At 36.3% G+C, this 20,187-nt stretch overlaps 3 protein-coding genes across 5 annotated transcripts in view; 1 reads left to right on the plus strand and 2 right to left on the minus strand.

Moving 5' to 3' along the window:
• Positions 1-6,308, plus strand: part of osbpl6 (oxysterol binding protein-like 6) — a 57,938-nt gene extending 51,630 nt beyond the window's left edge. For all 3 annotated transcript variants that reach the window (XM_028436528.1, XM_028436526.1, XM_028436527.1), the window contains 5 exons: positions 354-498; positions 601-745; positions 877-1,003; positions 1,094-1,216; positions 4,937-6,308. In XM_028436528.1, coding sequence (XP_028292329.1) covers positions 354-498; positions 601-745; positions 877-1,003; positions 1,094-1,216; positions 4,937-5,048 — 652 coding nt within the window. In that variant the 3' untranslated portion in view covers positions 5,049-6,308. The remainder of the gene's footprint in view (positions 1-353; positions 499-600; positions 746-876; positions 1,004-1,093; positions 1,217-4,936) is intronic.
• Positions 6,309-7,248: 940 nt separating this feature from the next.
• Positions 7,249-15,054, minus strand: prkra (protein kinase, interferon-inducible double stranded RNA dependent activator). The gene is made up of 8 exons (XM_028436158.1): positions 14,895-15,054; positions 14,359-14,534; positions 12,487-12,568; positions 12,264-12,342; positions 12,057-12,174; positions 11,364-11,458; positions 11,098-11,260; positions 7,249-9,020 (listed from the first exon to the last, which is right to left on the minus strand). Exons 1-8 carry the CDS (start codon positions 14,954-14,956, stop codon positions 8,863-8,865), a joined length of 933 nt encoding a protein of 310 aa, XP_028291959.1. The 5' UTR covers positions 14,957-15,054; the 3' UTR covers positions 7,249-8,862.
• A 1,335-nt stretch (positions 15,055-16,389) lies between these two features.
• On the minus strand, positions 16,390-18,496 carry LOC114455119 (protein FAM237A-like). The gene is made up of 3 exons (XM_028436161.1): positions 18,435-18,496; positions 17,807-18,170; positions 16,390-16,517 (listed from the first exon to the last, which is right to left on the minus strand). Exons 2-3 carry the CDS (start codon positions 18,168-18,170, stop codon positions 16,390-16,392), a joined length of 492 nt encoding a protein of 163 aa, XP_028291962.1. The 5' UTR covers positions 18,435-18,496.
• Positions 18,497-20,187: the final 1,691 nt, after the last annotated feature.

Below are 20,187 nucleotides of genomic sequence, written 5' to 3' on the forward strand. Positions count from 1 at the left end.
ACGAGCAAGCCCCTCAAAATATTTGTGTTGTTTCACTAAAATTGTAAATTTGAGATATCCACTAATGAATTATTTGGTCATTTACACAATAATTTTTGTTTTCTCATGTCACCTGCGGGCCGAATTTGATGCTCCAAAGGCCAGATTTGGCCCCCTGGCCTTGAGTTTGACACAAGTGGTCTAGACTAAACAGGGAAATCATATACTTCCTATTACTCTATATTTTCAAGGTGCTTTAATCAAGGCTAATAGATTTAACTATTCATTGATGTTTTTTAATTAGTTATTTGTAACTGAAAAGACAGTTTTCCTGTTGATCATCTACAGTACAATAATGTATTATGTCCTTCTAGGTTTGGAGATCATTATGAATGGAATAAAGTCACCACATGTGTTCACAACATTCTCAGTGGACGACGGTGGATCGAACACTACGGGGAGATCACCATCAGAAACATGAAGAGCAGCGCTTGCCTCTGCAAACTTACCTTCATCAAGGTAACCCCGACAGGCTGGAATAATAAATGTTCCAGATGCTTTAGCTGGAGTGAAACTCTTAATAAGTGATGTCTGTGAGTGTTTTACTGTTGCATGTTTCAGGGAAACTACTGGAGCTCTAATGTGAACGAGGTCCAAGGCTTTGTGATGGATCAAGAAGGGAAAGTGATCCACAGGCTGTTTGGAAAATGGCACGAAGGTCTTTATTGTGGCGTTCCACCATCGGCAAAGTGCATCTGGAGACCAGGTCGGGTCTTTTTTTGTTGTTGTTGATCTTATTGCTTTATAACCTGTGTTGCATCAGTTATTCAAGGTCCACTGGTAGATTTGAAGCTGAAAATGGATTTTCACGTTTTTAAATTTCATTTTCCATGTTAGGCTCGATGCCCACAGACTACGAGCTCTATTACGGCTTCACCAGGTTTGCTATTGAACTGAATGAACTCTGCCCAGAGTTAAAAGATGTCCTGCCCCGCACTGATGCACGTTTCAGGCCTGATCAAAGGTACTGTAGCTTTTCTATATCCCCACCCCACATCCCTGAGGTTATTTCTAATTCTGATGTATGACTGTGAAAACTGTTTGGCTCACACAGACATCTAGAAGAAGGGAATGTGGAGATGGCATCGTCAGAGAAGCAGCGTATCGAGGACATGCAGAGGGCCAGGAGGAAGTGGAATGAGGATAACAACATCCGACATGAGCCACGCTTCTTTAAGTAAGACAGAGAGCACGCAGCCAGATGTTATATATCCAAGTGGGAAACAAATTCAGCCACAAATCTCTTAGTTTAAGGACAGTATAGACTTAGTATAGTGTTTAGTGCAGTCTTTTATCACAATGGAAGCCACAGACCTGTGATTGTCTGATCTAAGGACTATATTATCATTATTCATGTCAATATTTAGAATAATGACCAATCTGAATATTAATACGGGACAATATAAAAGGGTTTGTGTTTTTTTGGAGCTATTTTGGATTGTCATTTTGTAGTTTTCTGTTATTTTGTCGATTCTTGTTGTCGTTTTGTGTGTTCTGTCATTTTGCATTTTTTTTTTGTCATTTTGAGTATTTTTTGAGTTATTTTGCCTATATTTGATGTCATTTTGTAAGTTTTTCCCGCCTTTTTGTGTACTTTTGTTGTCATTTTCAGTGTGTTGAGTCAATTTGTCTGTTTTTTTAATCCAATTTTGTGTATTTTTGTTGGTTTTTGGAGTCATTTTGTGTAGTTTTGTTGTCATTTTTTGTTTTTCTTCTGCCAGTTTGTGTATTGTTTTGTTGATTCTAAATCAATTTGTGTATTTCAATATCATTTTGTGTACTTTTGTTGTCATTTTGTGTGGTTTTTGGAGTTATTTTCTATATATTTGTTGTTATTTTGTTGTATTTTACATTTTTTTTTTTAGGGGGTCATTTTGTGTATTTTTCTTTTCGTTTGTGTATTTGTTCTGGGGAGTGCCACGAGTTGCCAATCTCTGGTATAGGGTACAAGTTAGTAGAAGTATTAACTTTATATATTTAGGACTTATTTGCAGTAATTATCACTTGTGATGCAGCAATTTGTCGCAGTAAATATATGTGCGAGTACCTCATCAGCTGTGATTCACAAAGGGTGGCATTGAAAATATGATGGATTGTGATATCGTTTAAGGTATTAGGGTTGCAGTGCTAACACACACACACACACGATACGCATTCTATTACACGTTTAGTGGAGTAACAATATATGAGGAAAATATTTTGGTGTTAGAAAATAATGAGGATGGATGGAAGGATGGTATATTGTGTTACACCTAACACAATATTCACATTATTTATGATACATAGCAACAACCAGTCAATAGGTGGACCCTGTGTGATAGGAGCTGATTTAAATGCAAAATAAATATTTCATAATAACCTTTAAAATGAATTTATTGCAGCTCTCTAGATAAAACAGAAACATGACCGTTCCTACGTGTGGTCTGAACAAATGATCTCCCAGTGCTGTGAGGCAGAATTTAATTAGCCCTGCTGAGTGGATCTTCAGTTGTTGATAACGGTCAGCGGGGTTTTTTCTCGACCTATTTTGAAAACTGCTCAGAAGAAGAAAAAAAAATGGACACAAAAAAATCAAACTCATTAAGATGTGCAGGATAACGATGACAACGGTGTATTTGTATATAATCTGTCACCATCACGTCAACATAACCAACCATTACCTGCTGAATAAGTGCCTGCAGCTTATAAAGTGCTGAATCAACAGCCCGGCCACCTTTGGAGCAAACCATCAATCATTTACAGCTGAGCCGCTGAAACACAACCATTAAATAATAACTCAATGAAATAGGACGTATACAGTATGCATCATGATGTTTTATGATAATAATAATAATGAGCAATTCCATCAGATTAAAAGTGTCTCAAGTGTCACAGACTGATGTCAAAATACTGAGCTCCCCTTTGTGTTTGCAAATGAAGGTCATGTTTAACTTCATAATAAGAAAGAACAAGTCTTTTAGATGCAACACTGTAAACATTACAGAAAGTACAGTAGAAAATTAGTTCCGTTTCCTCCTACATGGAATAATTCATCCGTTTATGTTCACATACCAGCTCAATTTAAAGCCAATGCAGCCACACTTAGCGGTGCAGCTTCAAAGCTGCTTCACAGGTCACAGGCCTTATTAAATGATGCAATCAGGACGGCATCATCTGAAAAGAGTGGAGACTGGCGCCCCCACACATTGATCTGGAATCCACATCCTGTCCATGAAAATTAGCAGCAGGAGACATCCTGGACAGAGCTCTGGAATCCAACATAAACACTATAAATAACTCAAGTCTCGTCGTCAGTAGATCGTTGCCTGTTTTTATATGAAACACGTGCAGAGTAAATGTTTTCTTTCACACATCAGAACACTTAGGGATGCACGATATTGGGATGATATTTTTCCCCTACACTTAATGGCATAGATCATCTGGTTTCTGTAGAGGAATTAGCATATTATACAGAATTATTACGATTACTCTATCATTTTGGCCAGCTAGCAAATGTGACATAAAACAAACTTTCGAGCTGCAAAATTTTAACCTTATACATCATTTTTCTCAAACAAATCATCTTTGATTTATGACGCCTACACTGAGAATTATTCTGATAAAAAAAAAAAAATGGCTGTGTTCGAAATCACATAGTACTCATACTAAGTCTGACGTTAAACTGAGTATGTAGTGCATTTACAGATAGTATGGAAAGATTGAGAAATACTAGGATTCATACTATATCTGGACATTTTTGAGTATGCACGGTGGGCACACTAGTCATACTTAACTGATGATGAGTTGAGAGCGGAACGTAAAATGTTTTAAAGACTTTCAAAGATGAAGAATCAATGGAGACATTTAGCCTCACTGTGCTTCAGGCTTTTGTCGTTGTAGGTTTGAAATGCATCTTGGGAAACTTGGAAGTATACTACAGTGGGTAGTACGTTAGTGTGTGATTTCAAAGAAAGACCATTACTTTAAAGGTCCTATATATATGCTATTTTTTTACCCATCTCCATTTGTTCTAAGAACCCCAACAACAAACGTAGTATTTGAGGTTTATTTTCCCAAACTCGCCTGTTTTCTAGAGTTTTAGCCTCTGAAAAGTGACTTTCTGAGCACTTCTAAAAACGGGCTGTTTAGGGGCCTTCATCCATATTCATGAGTAGGCGTGTCTGTAGACGCTGACTTCATGCCTCGCTCTTGCGAGAGAGATCAATGATCATCAAAGCAATTTTCTTTTTGCTATCCACACACTGTTGTTATTTTCAGCCAAAAAAACTGCACATTACAGTAAAACTCATGGATATTTAAGTGGTTATTGTGATTGTGAGCCCGTCCCAGCGCTTCAGGCTGTATGTGTACTTCAGCAGCTGCTGCTGTAAACACCGGAGTGTTAAACTGCTAAGTTACAACTCTATTAACTACAGGAATAGTGCATTTAAGGTGATAATCATTTGTTTTGTCCAACCGCTGCATCGCATTGTGTCACAAGCACGTCAGATCAAGTCAAAGGTGATACGAGGCGATATAACACATACTAAAAATGGAACAGCTCAGCACATTGAAACATTGCTTACGTGGGCGTTGCTTGTACTGAACCCACGGCTGCAGTTGGATATACTTGCATTTGGCACTTATGCCGACAGCAGGCACTTCCTGGAGGGGGGGGGTTCAGCCTGTAGTGATGTCACTGAAGTTTCTCCACTCCACGTTTTTCAGAAGAGGGCAGAGCAGCAGCTCAGAGAGCAGGATTAGTGAGGATTGCTCAGAGATGCAATAAGGAAGCCCAATAATACTTTGGGGGTGTTTTTGATAAGTAATTAACATTGTAACAAGGTTAAAAGCTAAAAAAAAAGTTGATACAGCATGATACAGACCTTTAAAGTTCCTTCCTTCCTTCCTTTTGCAGGAAAGTGGTAGATTCTCATCACAGGGAGCGATGGGTATCTAACAACACGTACTGGGAGCTGCGCAAAAACCCCGGCTTTATCAACATGGACCCCACGTTGAGCCTGTGGTAGCACAACCCCCCCCACTCCAACCTCTCTGCCATCACCCAACAACAAGGTTATCATGTGGGGAATAAGGGATGGCTCAGACGACCATGGAAACATCTTCACTGCTCCCCGTAAACCACTCCCTATCCTCTACGACTTCCCAGTTTGTCTTTGCCTTAAAAAAAGAAAACACTCCCTTAAGTCCCACGAGTTAGGCTCCTTTTAGTTAAAGCCATCACTTCCTCCAGAATTAATCTATGAACTTTTAATGACATCCAACACCGTGCATGAGTAGAGCAGCTTTCACTGGCTTAAAGCTGTATGTACTATATCATCAATTATTGTAGAGAAATGGGTATTTTTGTAAAATATCTTGCGTTTAGTGAGAGAGCTAACTGTACCGGCAGATTTGATTTATATATTTGCCTTTTTATCATGAATTAATCTGTGAGATAGCCACTCGGTCTCCTGGGGACACATCGAAGCATCTTTACATTATTTTTCATTATATGTGAGATGAGCACTCAGTGGAAAGTGGGACATGCTTTAAACTCCTGTTGCCGTGTGTGGGACACACACACACACACACACACGCACACACTCTATTTTTAAACATTGTTACGTGGAAGCAGCTCAGTTACATGGACACTAACATTAGCCTGTCCTCATCTGGTGGCCACAGGACCAAAACCAGTGCGCCCCCATGCTCCCAACAACAAAAGACTAAAATCAAATGAGAAAGTTTGCACACTTCAGCCATTCAGCCATTGCAAAGAAAGGTGGAAACCTACTGCAGAGCCACAGCACACACACATTTTAATTACTTAAGCCGCAGAATTTACCAAAGCCTGGAGAGATTTTTATTAAATGCAAATTATCTCACAAAATGTGCAACAAAAACTGTTACTTGTACACAAAAAATGGAGAAAAACAATATTTTGGTAATTATCTTCAATTTAGTGACACCTACAGGTTGGCCTGTAAAAATGCAGCATCTGTACCCACTTATCCTGTTCTGATCCTGTGTAAAAATTCAAAATAATTCTTTTTTTTTTAGTATTATGTAGAATTCCTTAGGGCTGGGTGATATGGACCATAAGTCATTGCTCAATATTTTTTCTGTAATTGATGATTTACGATATAAAAGACTATAATTATCAATTCAAATAAAGTCTGACCAGAAAGGGTTGAGGGACAGCACGTGTGAGTGAGTTCTGTAGTGTGGCTAACTGTGCTTTTAACTGTGCTGTTCTGAGAAGTGAAAGCAACTGCTAAAATGAGTATTTTAATTAAAAAAAATTGCTATAAAAAAAAAATATATATATATATCAATATAGGTGATACTGGCATTTTTTATATCGCCAAAATAGAAAACTTAATATATCTTAAATCTCGATAAATCGCCCAGCTCTAGAATTCCTCCTCTACATATTCCCACACATGGTCTAAATATTTAATTTAGTTTAGTTTTGTGTGTGTGTGCGTGTGTCCGTCATGTGCCACGCCTTGGTTTGGCCTCAGCGCCTCATGATAATAACCTGAATACTGTAAGTCAGTGTTTTTCAACCTTGGGGTCGTGACCTCATGTGGGGTCACCTGGAAATGAAATTGGGTCACCTGAAATGTCTAGTAATTGTGGGGAAATAATGATCAAAAAATATATATTGATTATTATTCTTTCTCAAATTATAACAAACACAATCTTAAACAACTGTGTTTTAGACTTTCACTTTCTCAAATATAAATCTAGTTGAAATAAAATGCGGTCTAAAAACATCTGGTCACTTTGTGCACTAATTCTGGACTACTCTGTATTTTTAACACATATAACAAACATTATGAAAAGCTAATTTTAGAGAAAAAAAAAAAAGTCTCTGGGGTCGCCAGAAATGTGTGTGTTAGGATAAAGGGGTGTGGTCTAACTAGAGACTAGACTGTGCTCATATTAAAACCAAGGATTTAATCTATTGGATTTTCTGAGATTTGACCCTTGAGTCGTTCCACGCTACAAAGCACTGATGCCTTTTTAATGAACTCATAGATTTATTGCAAAAAGAAAAATCAGCTTTAAACGGTTTGAACAAGCAGCCGGTGTTTTAACGCGGGACACACGTGAAAAAAAAAAAAAAAGTGGAGCAAAGCAACAACGGTGTGAAGCAAACCCATCCTGTAGGATTATAGATGGATTAACCAAAAAAAAAGAAAAAATTAAAGGTAGCACTAGTTTGTTTTAGTGTGCTTGTTTAATTAACATCAGCGTATTCATTCATCAGATACGTTTTTTTTACTTTCCTGACTACAAACTCAAAGCTACATCCTGTCAGCATACGTTTCACTCGCTGTGCCTTAAAGCATTTAATAATAATGCCTCACCAACAACTCAAAATCTCATACCAAAATAAAAAAAGGAGGAGGAGGAGGTATGCCACTAACTGGAAGCTCCGCCCACCATGATAAAGAACAAAGAAGGACAAAGTCAGAATGTGGAAAAAAAAGAAAACATGGAGCTTTCTTCATTCATTGTTCTACTACATGCATGTTCTAGACTCCATTGCTTGCCAATGAATGTTGCAGATTTTTTTTTTGGTTTTTCAGTCCAACACTTTTGGTTCAGTTTGGACTGAAGGGTTCGTTTCATGATGCACTATGTGCGTCGTGTCTCATGGGTATCTACTAAAGTGCAATTTTAACAAAGGACATATCTTTCCATGAACACTGTCCACTGCTGCTGCGTAGTGCTCATTCTAATAAAAACTGTCAAACTCAACAAAGAACTGCATGTGTGCTTTTTTTTTAGTCAGTGGGCCATTATTGGACTATTAATATTTGGAATCACTTGAAATTAAGAAACATTTACATGGATGCCAGGATTAAGGTTTAATGTGGAAAATGTATAATCACCATATTTGGTGTTTTACGGAGTTACATTGAGTCTTTTGTTGTATAATTAGTGTTTTTTTTTTTTTTTGCCAGTCCACACACATCAGACGTTTATATTAAGTGTTATTAATTGCATGTTAACATAAATAGGGTTATTTTCAGTTCATCATATTAGACCGTCAGTGCATTCCATAATTTACTGTTAAAAGGCAAAAATAAACATTGATTTTTCTTTTATTTGTCAAGCCGACAAGAGACTTAAATGCTCCGCCTCTTGGGCAAAAACAAAAACAGTTCTGTCACAACGCAGGCCATGAGCAGATATGAGGGATTCTCAACTGGTTGATCACATGATTAATGAAAACCTTTTAATAACAAAAAGCTGGGGCAGTTTAAACCTCTGATTATATTACATATCGCAACATGAACAAAACGTCAGTTTAAAAAAATGACGACGCTAAAGTGGAAAATATTACTCATGGTTTTGAAGCAGTGACATCAGACTTTAAAAACGTGGACGTCACTGCTTCATTACACGCTGGTAAAATGAGGAAATAATGCTCTGAAGGAAACTAATTATCAATTAATCGCCACCAACTGTTAGAAATATCATTAATTAAAAATAAAAAAAAACTTTTTAAAATAAAGGCACAGAATCTTGCTCTTAATGCCTGCACGGACCCACCAGTTGAGAACCTTTGAATAAAAAAACACAAAACAACAATAAACATTTCATTTACTTTTGTTGAAATACAATAAAAAAAATGGTTTAAAAAAAGAAAAAAAAGCAAACTATCTGATTTTTTTTCTCACAAACACGAATGACATAAATATTTATATTTCTGGTTTTTAGTGAAGCTGCCTCTACTTTGTGTTTAAATGATTACAAATATATACTCGGATCTCAAACCACAGCAACATCTGGATGGGCAGTCGTGTACGAAGGCGCTGGTTAGCGTCACTTCTTGGTGGCCACGATCTTCATGTACTGGAGGGCGCTGTGTGCGGCGTCGTTGTGGGCGTTGCTGCAGGAAATGCCCGTGCCGTGGCACACGATGGTGGGGGACGTGGACAGCTCTGCCAGACACTGGTACTGTCCGTTCACCGTCAGCTCGTCTGCACAAACAGGACACATTTCTATCAGCTGACAATACATGCTTATTTTTCTTTATCTCATTGTCAACGCTAATCAAACATTAGGGTAACACTTAAAGTTTTATGCATAATGCTGACATTACACTGTCATTAGCATGAATAAGGTGTCATTAAGTGTCGTTTGCTCAATTATGACACCTTTGGAGCTATGTTGGCATTTTTTGGGTTAGGTGGAGAATCTAGCGTGGTTATGTAGTTTTTTTTTTTTGCCGTGGCTATTGATATGGAAACGTATGCAGCGCCCCTCATTGGCCAGTTTAGGTGACAGTGATAGTTGCACTACGTGACTTAAAGTTCCATCAGTTTTATTTTAGCTCATATTTATTCTTAGCTACCCCGCAAACCCTTTTATTTTAGCTCTAATCCTAACCCAGGAAATACCCTAAAATGTTTTTTTTTTTGTATATGTATTTTTAAAGGTGGAATTTGCCATGTTAAAAATGTTAAAATGAAACAATATATATGACAAAAGTGGGATTCGAACCCACGGCAGCGGAAGGGAGAATTCTTGAGTCAGGGTCCTTAGACCACTCAGTCATCCTGACTCGCTTATGTAGAAAAGGTCTGAAAAATGTATCCATAATCCCGGGGCTATTGATATGTTTCCTTTTTTATAGGGTTGGTAGGGTTAAAGTTAGGGTTCAAGGTAATAATCTATGGTTAGCTGAGTGTATGAAGAAAATTGATAAATGTAAATTATATATTTAATGAAAATATATTAATGGTAGTGGTACTGTGAGATGGTGAAAATACACAGAGAAGAACAGAATATACTGTATCGCCTATTTCCTGACTTGGTTTACTCTTAATGTGTTCATGACTAACAATTGATCCATATCACAGACATGTACTGTACATGTATATAAACTAGACATTATATAGGGATGTGGACCAGGCAGGTATTACAGTATGAGTTCTCACTTTCAAAGGGTACATTTGTGAGGTACACTATTCATTAACCAGGTCCATATGATTATTTTTTATTAAGCTATTATATTATTTAAATTTACACATTTGAAGGAAGTGCACAAGACGGACAGGTCATTTCATTTTGCACATTTTCTTTTTGCGTGTGTATAATTATCATTATTACTGTTGTTTTATTAACACACCGCTCTTTGTCATTTATATTATAATTTATTAAACCCCTCTGTGTTTAAGAAAGTATTTTCTGATTCTGATTACATGAAACCGCACTGATCAGCTGATTCATGTTTACAAAATATGACTATAACCTGAGTCACTGTTGAAACTTCAGGCAAAACCGGAATTTCCAGCTCGTGTGTGGCATTAGCTTTATCAGCTAACTCGGTATTTCTGCCTTAGAGACTGATGCTACGTTTGAGCAAAAAATATCTTAAGGTATCAACGCTCCAACGGCAAAAATAAGAGTGGCTTCCTACACCGTCAGCCATGGCGAGTTGATCCCTTTTGACCTTTGACCTAATGCGGAAGAAGTGAACCAGAGCGAGGGTGTAAAAAGGCTTATTTTCAGACACATCCTTCTAAACTATACCAGGAAACCTTGACTTGATCCGAACTCAATGCTCTTGATGTAAACTAAAATACATAAAACTAAACAAACTGAAGGATTCACTCAGTTTTGTGTCTTGCTAATTAAAGTAAATTAAAGGCAGGATGTGAAACGAGCTTAGATCTGTGGAAGCTGTGGAACGCTCTGCCCCTCCACATCCGTACGGCCCCCACCGTGGAGTGTTTTAAATCTCGTCTCAAAACTCACTTTTATTCTCTGGCTTTTAGCACCGCGTAAGTTGTGTGGTCCTCTGTGTCTTTTATTTTATGTTTTTGAGTTTTATTCTTATTTATAGTTTTTAATGTGTTTTTATTTATATTTATTCTTTTAAACTGTTTTATTTTTTATTGTTTTATACTCATTTAGTGGCAGAGCTCATTTGTATTGTTTTGGTTTTATTGTTGTGGTCGCATGTTCAGCACTTTGGAAACGTTTTGTTGTTTAAATGTGCTATATAAATAAAGTGGATTGGATTGGATCCTAGTGTGAGGACAGGATTCTTACCGATATCAAAGTACGTGACCTCAAAGCCTTGTTCTTTGGAAAGCTCCAACAACATTTGAATGTAATCAGTGTTGGGAACACTCAGCTGGTTTCTCCTCAGTAAAGAAATCTTCTCTGCAGTTGAGTTCTTTATTCTCTCAAATGTCACGTTTGCTGTCGGACTCTGACAAGCACAAATAAAAGTAAAAAAAAACAACGACATAATTTAAACATTTCGAACAGCTTCCTCTGGACATCAAAGGTTTTATAGAAAACATGTGACTCACCCATGTAATTATGTCTGAGCCTGAAAGACTTTGAAGCTTTGCCACCATTTTTTCAGCCGCCGCCTTCTTCGCAGCTTTTTTTGAACCCCCAACAGCTGTGGGAAAAAGAAAAACAGGATAAAGATTGTAAAAGATTTAGATTTAAAGGACCCATGTCAAGCTATTTTTCACCTCCATTTGTTCTAAGAACCCCAAAAACATAGTATTTGAGGTTTATTTTCCAGAGTTTTAGCCTCTGAAAAGTCACTTTCTGAGCAACTCTACACAAACAGGCTGAGTTGCGGCCTACTTATGCATATTCATGAGTGGGCGTGTCTATAGACGTGACACTGACTTCCTCCTCCCCGCACGGTGACGTATGGCCAGAGGACGACCCGCCCTCCTCCCACCCACTCCGTAATCGAGCTCATGCTCAATGCGCACCTTTGTGGGCGTGTCTGTTCACATGTCAATCATGGCAGAGAGCTTTCTGGAGGCGCGGCTTCTCCAGCTCAGTGCTGCATCAAATTCGTCATGAAAGTGGGAACGCGTCATCAAATTGGAGCGAGGTGTTTGTGCTCACCCTGCAGTGAGAAAGGAGCAAATCACCCTCTAACTAACACTTTGTGCATGTGTATGGTTTAAAGCAGAGAAAAGTTAATTTAGCTTAACATGAGCCCTTTAAATCAGTCTGGACTTTAAATCAGAACCCACCGTTCTCTGACAAAGACTCTATTCGGCAGGTAACGGTGAACTCTCTTTTGTGTGGTGGACCAGCCTCTATTAACACAGTGTATTCAGGAAGACGCCATCCTCTGTGTAACGCCAACTCCTTCAATGAATCACAAAACAAAATGAAATGAAAACAACATAATCATGATTCACAAATTAATTTTCATCCCAAATAACATTCACACACACCTGCAATATGCCAACAGAGTTTGGACTGTTGTCTGTTTCCATTAAACCTCTGATATGGTCCGACTCTCCCAGAGAATTTCTGTTGGAAATCACAACATAGCTCGTCACCTCAGCTTTAAATTAACTTATAATGTGTGTATAAATACAGTATATGGTTTGCATTTTTGCTTATACACCAACTATTAAAACTACAGTAGAGACTGAGGGTTTTGGCTGCACTCACTCTGCACCGCTGCCCACGTTCAGAATGTTCAGGGCTGCTTCTGCTGCCTGGTGCTTAGCAGCCTTTTTACTCGGACCTTCCCCTGAAGCAAAGCACATTTAAACACAAAATAATCACAAATAATTGTAATAAAAAGGATTTAAGGTGGATCATGTTTATCACAGCTTAACAACTTAAAAACTCATTTGTTTGTGAGTCAAGGGCCTCTAAATTTCTAAAACAGCAATCATGAAAAATCAAGCCGAGATTCCAATATAACACAGAATATACCCTCACATGTATGTTTTGGGACAATATGATGCAGTTACACGCATTTCTTCACTGTAAAATACAAGGGCCTAATGTTTAACAGGTGTAGCAACATAAAAAAAGAGGCATGTCCCATGCTATGTAATGTCACGTGATTTAATTTTGGTGCACTTTGACAGCGAAAAAATATAAAATTGATAACAATAGATAAGTCTGAGAATCAGATGCTTTATGAGTCTATTCATGCTAAGATTTATAATTGACTTTTAACTCAATATACAGATACAAAAGTGTTTTTAATCTGGAAACCATTTTTATTAAAGGTCCCATATCATGCAATTTTTCACCCATCTCCATTTGTTCTAAGAACCCCAAAAACATAGTATTTGAAGTTTATTTTCCCAAACGCGCCTGTTTTCCAGAGTTTTAGCCTCTGAAAAGTCACTATGACCAAAAGGGCAGTTTCCTGCCTGCTTATGCATATTCATGAGTGGGCGTGTCTGTACACTGACTTGCCTGCATGACTGCTCTGAGGCAGATCAGTGATTTTCTCTTGCTATCCACACACTGTTGTTATTGTTTTCAGCCAAAAAAACTGCACATTACAGTAAAACACATGGATATTTAAGCGGCTGAGAAGCTGCGCTGAGGAGGAGGGTTTGTAAAACTTTGAGAAGCAGTTTTACTACTTGTTTGAATATTTATTCCTGTTAATGTTGATGTCATTTAGAACAGAAAGTTGAACAGTTTGTTGCTTAATGCGCATCTGACGTCATATTATTTTCCTCTGCTAATTTATGTTCTGGGGTTGTGTTGGAATGGATTATTATTCATGGTTTCTTTTTGTGTTTAATACGATAATTATATATCTTTTACTCAATAATCCTGTTATTAATATATATATATATATAAGGACGAACAGTTGTCTTTCATAATATTTCATGAGATGTCTATTTTTTACTTGTTCTTGTTCTACATCATCACCTGTTTTTATTATTTGTTAAATATTTTTTACTTGGCGTTGTTCTACCTCACCTTTGTTCATTTCAATAAATGTTGCTTTTTTTAAATTTAGACTTGTACCATTTGTTATTATCATTGTGTAATTTTCATGATGTAAACTGAGGGAACAAAAGTAGAATCGGCTCCAAATATCAACTCAAGAAAATCGGCAGTGCATATCGGTCATCGGCTAAGGCTAAAAAAAAAAAAAATCCATATCGGTCGATCCTTAATATGTATGTATATTTTAGAGCTCCCAGGAAACAGCTGATCAGCTGTTATATTTGGTGAGTTAGCTTTATAACATCTTAAAACAGGGACAGAGGATAAAACACTGATTGTCAGAGGAGGAGATCTATGTTCATTAATGCCACAAATCAACTGCATCAACTTCCTTCCACGGCTCTCTATGATAAAATACAGTCTTAGGTGTAGCATATGCTTTATATCTATTTTCCTAACTTTTTTCAAACCATTAATCTTTCCAAACACTTCCGTTTAGTCTAAATAGAGTTGTCATTGTGCAATCCTTCCATGTATTGTGTATATCCGTGTATAAATCGTGTTTAGACCCTACTGGTTACAGTGATTCTAAACTTCAAATCAACACGGTATGATCACCTGTGCAGCTGACATCTCCCACCGTCACACTGAAGACGAAGGTGGGCTCGTGAGCCATTCCTTCTTCCTTCTCCATCACAAACACAGGTAGGTTCCCAGTTCTGATCCCATATTCATTGAGGATTTGTAGTGGTGTCTTTACGAAGGCAGGGCTCGGTCCTTCGTCACTGTTTACACTGTGAGACAAACAGAAACATCAGATCACTGTTAAATCAATGTGAAAGTCATATTTAAAACAAATAACTACCTCAAATAATCCAACTAAAGTCATGTTACCCAAAAGTCCACATGTGAAATTATCAATTTGGAATTATTTGTTTTATTATTTAATACAGTGTCCTATTTTGGTGTCAAACATCTCTATATTACAGTGTTTAATTACACAAATAAATAATAAATGAAAGAATATTGCCAATGAATCCATTGTTAATGTGACAACCAGATCACAGAACGTTTACATTTATTAGCAGCCTTTCACATCTATCACTGGCTTTTATCGTGATATAAATGCTAACAGAGTTTAACCGGACGGATACCTGCTTTCGGTTCGACTTTGTACTCCTTGTGTTTGGTCTCCTTTAATCGACATAACTGACATTTTAATGATTAAGATCTTTGTAAATGCTAATGTATCAAACTTCTTCTTCTTCGTTTTTTTTCTTCTTCTTCTTTGTCTTTTTCTTCTTCGATGGTGTTTTCTGCCAGCTCACTCCCTTATTGTTGCCATAGCGCCCCCTTCTGGACTGTTTTTATATTCTCCATCATATCCATCAATTTTCAATTTTGATTTTAGTTTTAGTCAAAGTCTTTTGACTAAAATACATCTTTGTTTTAATCAAAATGTAGTCATCAGGACTATTTCAGTAATAGTCTAGATTTAGTCAACTAAATGACATTAATATTTTAATGGACTAAAATATACAGCATAAGTTTATGCTTTTTTTTTTTTTTTTGTGATTCAATTTCTATTGATCAACCTGATATGGGATAGTATTGATGTTTGTTAATACACACAGACAGAATTGATGTGATCAATGCGTAAGACCACATAATCAAAAATCATAAATTGTCACATAACAAATGTAGTCGACAAAATGAACACTGCTTAGGAATCAATACATTACAGGGATAAATATGTAAAAAAAAAAAATTGAAAACCAAAATTTGACTGGGCATAATCAAGCTTTATATTTTCAAAATGTGAATTCCAAATTGCTTTGTCTCTGGTTAAAATTGTATTATAATAAGGGATTTATTTTTCTTTTTTTTTTAATTTAAATCAGTTATTAGTTTTAAAAATCTAAAATTGATCCAAACTGGTCTCTGTGACGTCACATAAACAACGCCGGGTCAGTCGCAGGGTGAGTTTAGGGCAGTTTGCTGCCCCCTGCTGGTAGATGCAGGGCAGTGAGTGTTCTAACCTTTTAGCAAGAAATCTTTTATTATTGGAAATCCTAATAAATCCCTGTTTTAATGCATATGCATGAGTAAACTTTAAGCTTATTCAATAGGTTACAATAATGATGCTTCACTAGAAAGAAACAGTGAAAAATAAATACTGTGTGCAATATGAAGTGTTTCCCAGGAAGTTACAGGCTATTAAATTTTTTAAAAAAAAATGGTTTCTGCATCGTATTTCTGATATTTTGATCATTAAATTTACGTAAATAAACAGGCTGTACGCCTGTTTATTTACTTGCAGGCGTAATACACATATTTAATACTTTTTTTTTCCATAAGAAAATAATCAAATGAATAATAAAGACAGATAATGATAATTTATTTATACAAAAAACATGACTTCAAGTGCTTTTGACAATTTTTTAATGCACAGGTGAAGTACAAACTGTTCAAATGTGTTAATGTGATGAAATGTTTCAAAAATTGTCAGTGCAAACTTGCAAAGACAACATGTATGTTTATGTCTGTGTGTGTGTGCGTGTGCGTCCTTATAAAAGTCTCCTGATTTAATATTAATATTGTAATATAACTATTAATAATAAACAAGTAACATAACTTCTATAATTCTTCCTAAATATTTATGACAGGGTGCATTTCTTGCTGTTTGGTCTTTAAGGTCTTGATGTGTCCTCTGCTTCTTACTCTGACCCTGAGCCATGCACGAGACTTTCTGCCTGAGCTGTTGAATCTAAAAGACTCTAAAAAGAAGAAGGAAAAAAAAAAAACACAAACCGTTATAATGGAAAAGTAATTACGCTTGTTATACAGAAAAGCAAGTTATGAAAAGGGTTACAGACTTTGGGATCCTTCATTTCAATCATTATAGATAAATGTCCTCAAAAAAAGGGTTATATACTGTAAATCCAAGCCATTATTATTATTATTATTATTATTATTATTATTATTGCATTAGATTTGTCAGATTTCCTGACTCCATGCTGTTACAGAATGACAAACGCACTTGGTTGGATCTCAGCATGAAAGTGTGAAAAAGTTGTATGATCTTTAAAGCAGAGAAAAGTCAAAAAAATTTGGTTAAATAATCATTTGTGTCAAGCAAACCCTTCATATGCGACACTGCACATATTGCTGCTAAAACTAGACTATAACTGAAATAGTCCAGATGAGTACATTTTGACTAAAACTATTGTAAATTAATCAAAAGACTTATATGACTAAAACAAAATCAGAATTTTCTGTCAAAATGTGTACATTATCTTTTTTTTTTATCCCATGTACCCCCTTCATATCATATAAGTACCCTCTTCATAATTTAATATGCTTATTCATTTGTGAAACAGCAGTGTGCTCTCCTAAACCTCCTAAATCTATATATATATATATATATATATATATATATATATATATATATATATATATATACCATGCAACTTTAATATGAATACTTAATAGTTTCCTTTGTAAAATGGAGCTAATTACTGTCAATAAATGACCTCTACAGCACAAAATAATAACCCAAATAATTTCAATAAATTACAAGAAAATGTAGAAATATAGCATTTTATTACGTAATAGTACTGTTAATGATTCTCGCAAGTTCATTTTGTTTGCTTTTTGAATAATATGTTAGGGTTTTATTTATACAGACAGGTTGTCTGAATAAAAGAAACATTAACATATTAATAGTTTTTGGTGAATTTGTCCAAAAAATAAATACATTAATACATTAATAAACTAGGAACATTACGTAATTATTCTTTAAATTCATTGTTAAATCTTTCCGAGTGCCCCCTGCAATGTGCTCCTGTACCCCTAGGGGTACACGTACCCCCGTTTGGGAACAACTGGACAAGTAGCTTTTCAAGCCAGATTTGACAAGTTGTTGTGTTTCATTTTATGTAGAAACAAATATAATAAAAAGTCATAAAAATCATCCTCTTTAATAAACCTGTTGTCAAACAAACCTATGATGGTGAAAAAGAAGAAGTAATAAATAAAGGAGTGATTTATATCATCATATCCTTACTGTCGGTGAAGAGGGAATGCACCGCAGTGACGTGTCTCCGGCCCAGGCCGTGGCTCCTGGACATCACACAGTTCAGATAAAGGTCCCAGAAGACCCGGGCCAGGTCCCAGAACAGCTCCGTGTGTTTGCTGTTCTCAGAGGACCTCAGGGAGCCCATCATGGCCCAGAACCCGGGCACCGTGTCGGCGATGCTCGGGGAGCGCATCTCCAGCAGCAGAGCGGAGGAGGAGTCCCAGCACTGCGGGTCAGTCCTCAGGGCCGTCAGAGGGTCCACCTGGAGCGGCCCCGGAGCGCGCAGCAGCGGCCCCGCACACCCGGAGCTCAGCAGGAACACAGTGAGCACCGCTGGGCTGGTGGAGAACATCTGTGGAGCAACATACAAAGAATTAATAACATCACATATATAATATACTCAAAACAAACACTATTATTTACATAAATTAGACTTAGATCTAATTTATTAAACTGCAAGTTTACATCAACAGGTCATCTAAAGGTCAATTTACTGACCAGTTCATTTTACTCTTATAAACCAAACTAAATAATAATAATTTTAAAAAAAGATTTAAAAATCCTTGAAGCATAACAAATCTATGCATTGAAGCTGGTTTAATAATATTGTTCTTACCTCTGAGGATGAACTGAACAGAATATGATGGAGTGTTGATGGAGGTGGTAAATGCTCTATTAACTGACGTCAGTCAGTGCCTTGTGTTCTCTACTAGCTTTGCTTCTTATTATGACCACCTTTGTCCAAAGTTGACTATTACATTCTAAAGCAGATGTGTCAAACTCATTTTAGTTCAGGGGCCAAATACCGTGCCATTTGATCTCAAGTGCAGGGCCACAGATTTTATGTGGGAAATGATCATTTAACATTATTGTGCCATCGTTTGCACTTGTACATAAAATACTAAATATGTAAGAAACCGACAATATCCAAGTAGTAAGTGATGGATATCAGTCCAACAGGATCTTCACTTTAAATATCATAGTTTTTGTGACTAATTTCAATTTAATTTAAGAGAAGAAAAAATTTTTTTTGCCATGATTAAATGATTTTGTAAGATTTTTGAGTTTTTTCAACTGTTTAACATTTAAAATGACTATGTGACGCTAAGGGTCCATAGGCTTTTTTTCACCACAACTTTTCAAAATAAGACTTCTAACCCTAAACCTAACCTAACCTAAACCTAACCTAAACCTAACCTAACCTAAACCTAACCTAACCTAAACCTAAACCTAACCCTAAGTTATGGGTACATTTTATAGAAATGTAAAAAAAAAAAACCAATTGTTTCCACGGGCCAACCCTTACCCTCCCAAACGTTGATATGTGACGAGTTGGGAGTGAGAATGAAATCAAACAATGCAAGATTTTAAAACAGACAATTTGTTTAGTCGAAACTATCAAAAAAAAAACAATCAAACATACTGTACATTTAAACAGAATTTAAAAATCAACCATAAAATCAGTTTGTAGTGTGCATTTTAAAATGTTCACATTGGGTGCTGACTTCTGTTCTGTTGCAGTTTGTTCCACTTCTTTGCAGCATAACAACTAAAAGCAGCTTCATCGTGTTTGCTGTGAACTCTGGGCTCTAGTATCTGACCTGTGACTATAGATCTGAGAGACCTGCATGGTTTCGGACCCGACTAACATCTCACTGATGGATTCTGGACTAAACCCTATCAGAGGTTTATACACCAGCAGCAGAACTTTAAAGACCTTCAAACTGGAGTTTGCTGTAAGTGACGTTCATGGCAAAAAAAAAAAAAAAAACTCCACTACATGAGCTGTGACAATGCTTTATTGGGGGATTTCTGAGTCATGAAACCTTTCCATCTGGAAATGTTCTTTAGGCAGTAGGAGATTGTTTTTTTTTTTGGACATTTCATTTAAACTGATGCTGAATGACAGGTCTGAGTCAATAAAAATTGCTTTGTTTTGTTAAGTTTCAGCTTTCTCTGTTATAAAATTAAATGTTGTTTTAATACACTTCCGAGGAAATTCCTCAAACACTCAAATAAAATGTTACGATGCGAACATGTCGTAATTATTTTTTGAATCGGAAGTCATAGAAGTCAAATATTTTTTGCTCTTCAAAATCAGCTAGATTAAAGTTTATATATATATATATTTATATATATATACATACATATATATATATATATATACACATACATACTGTATATAAATGGTTGAATCATCTAATACACATATGATGTATTCAAACTCCTTGATATTTGTCTCATTATTGATCTTAACCCCAATAGTATAATCAGGTAATTGTCACTGCCAACGTTTCTCAAACATAAGTTTGGCAAACAGGATAAAAATCTAAATAATAGCAATTATAGCAGTTTTACAATTATTGTTA

The sequence above is a fragment of the Gouania willdenowi genome, chromosome 21 (genome assembly GCF_900634775.1).
Source record: "Gouania willdenowi chromosome 21, fGouWil2.1, whole genome shotgun sequence".
NCBI classification, from domain to species: Eukaryota; Metazoa; Chordata; class Actinopteri; order Blenniiformes; family Gobiesocidae; genus Gouania; species Gouania willdenowi.

Bases quoted from the DNA above. Each gene is read 5' to 3' on its own strand.
- prkra (XM_028436158.1), bottom strand. From the start codon at position 14,956: ATGTCAGTTATGTCGATTAAAGGAGACCAAACACAAGGAGTACAAAGT. The intron at 11,459-12,056 runs GTGGGTTCTGAT...TTTTTCCCACAG, and splicing joins AGAGTCTTTGTCAGAGAACG to CTGTTGGGGGTTCAAAAAAA. The intron at 9,021-11,097 runs GTAAGAATCCTG...CTGTTTGTGCAG, and splicing joins GGTCACGTACTTTGATATCG to ACGAGCTGACGGTGAACGGA.
- LOC114455119 (XM_028436161.1), bottom strand. From the start codon at position 18,170: ATGTTCTCCACCAGCCCAGCGGTGCTCACTGTGTTCCTGCTGAGCTCC. The intron at 16,518-17,806 runs GTAAGGATATGA...TCTTCTTTTTAG, and splicing joins GCATTCCCTCTTCACCGACA to AGTCTTTTAGATTCAACAGC.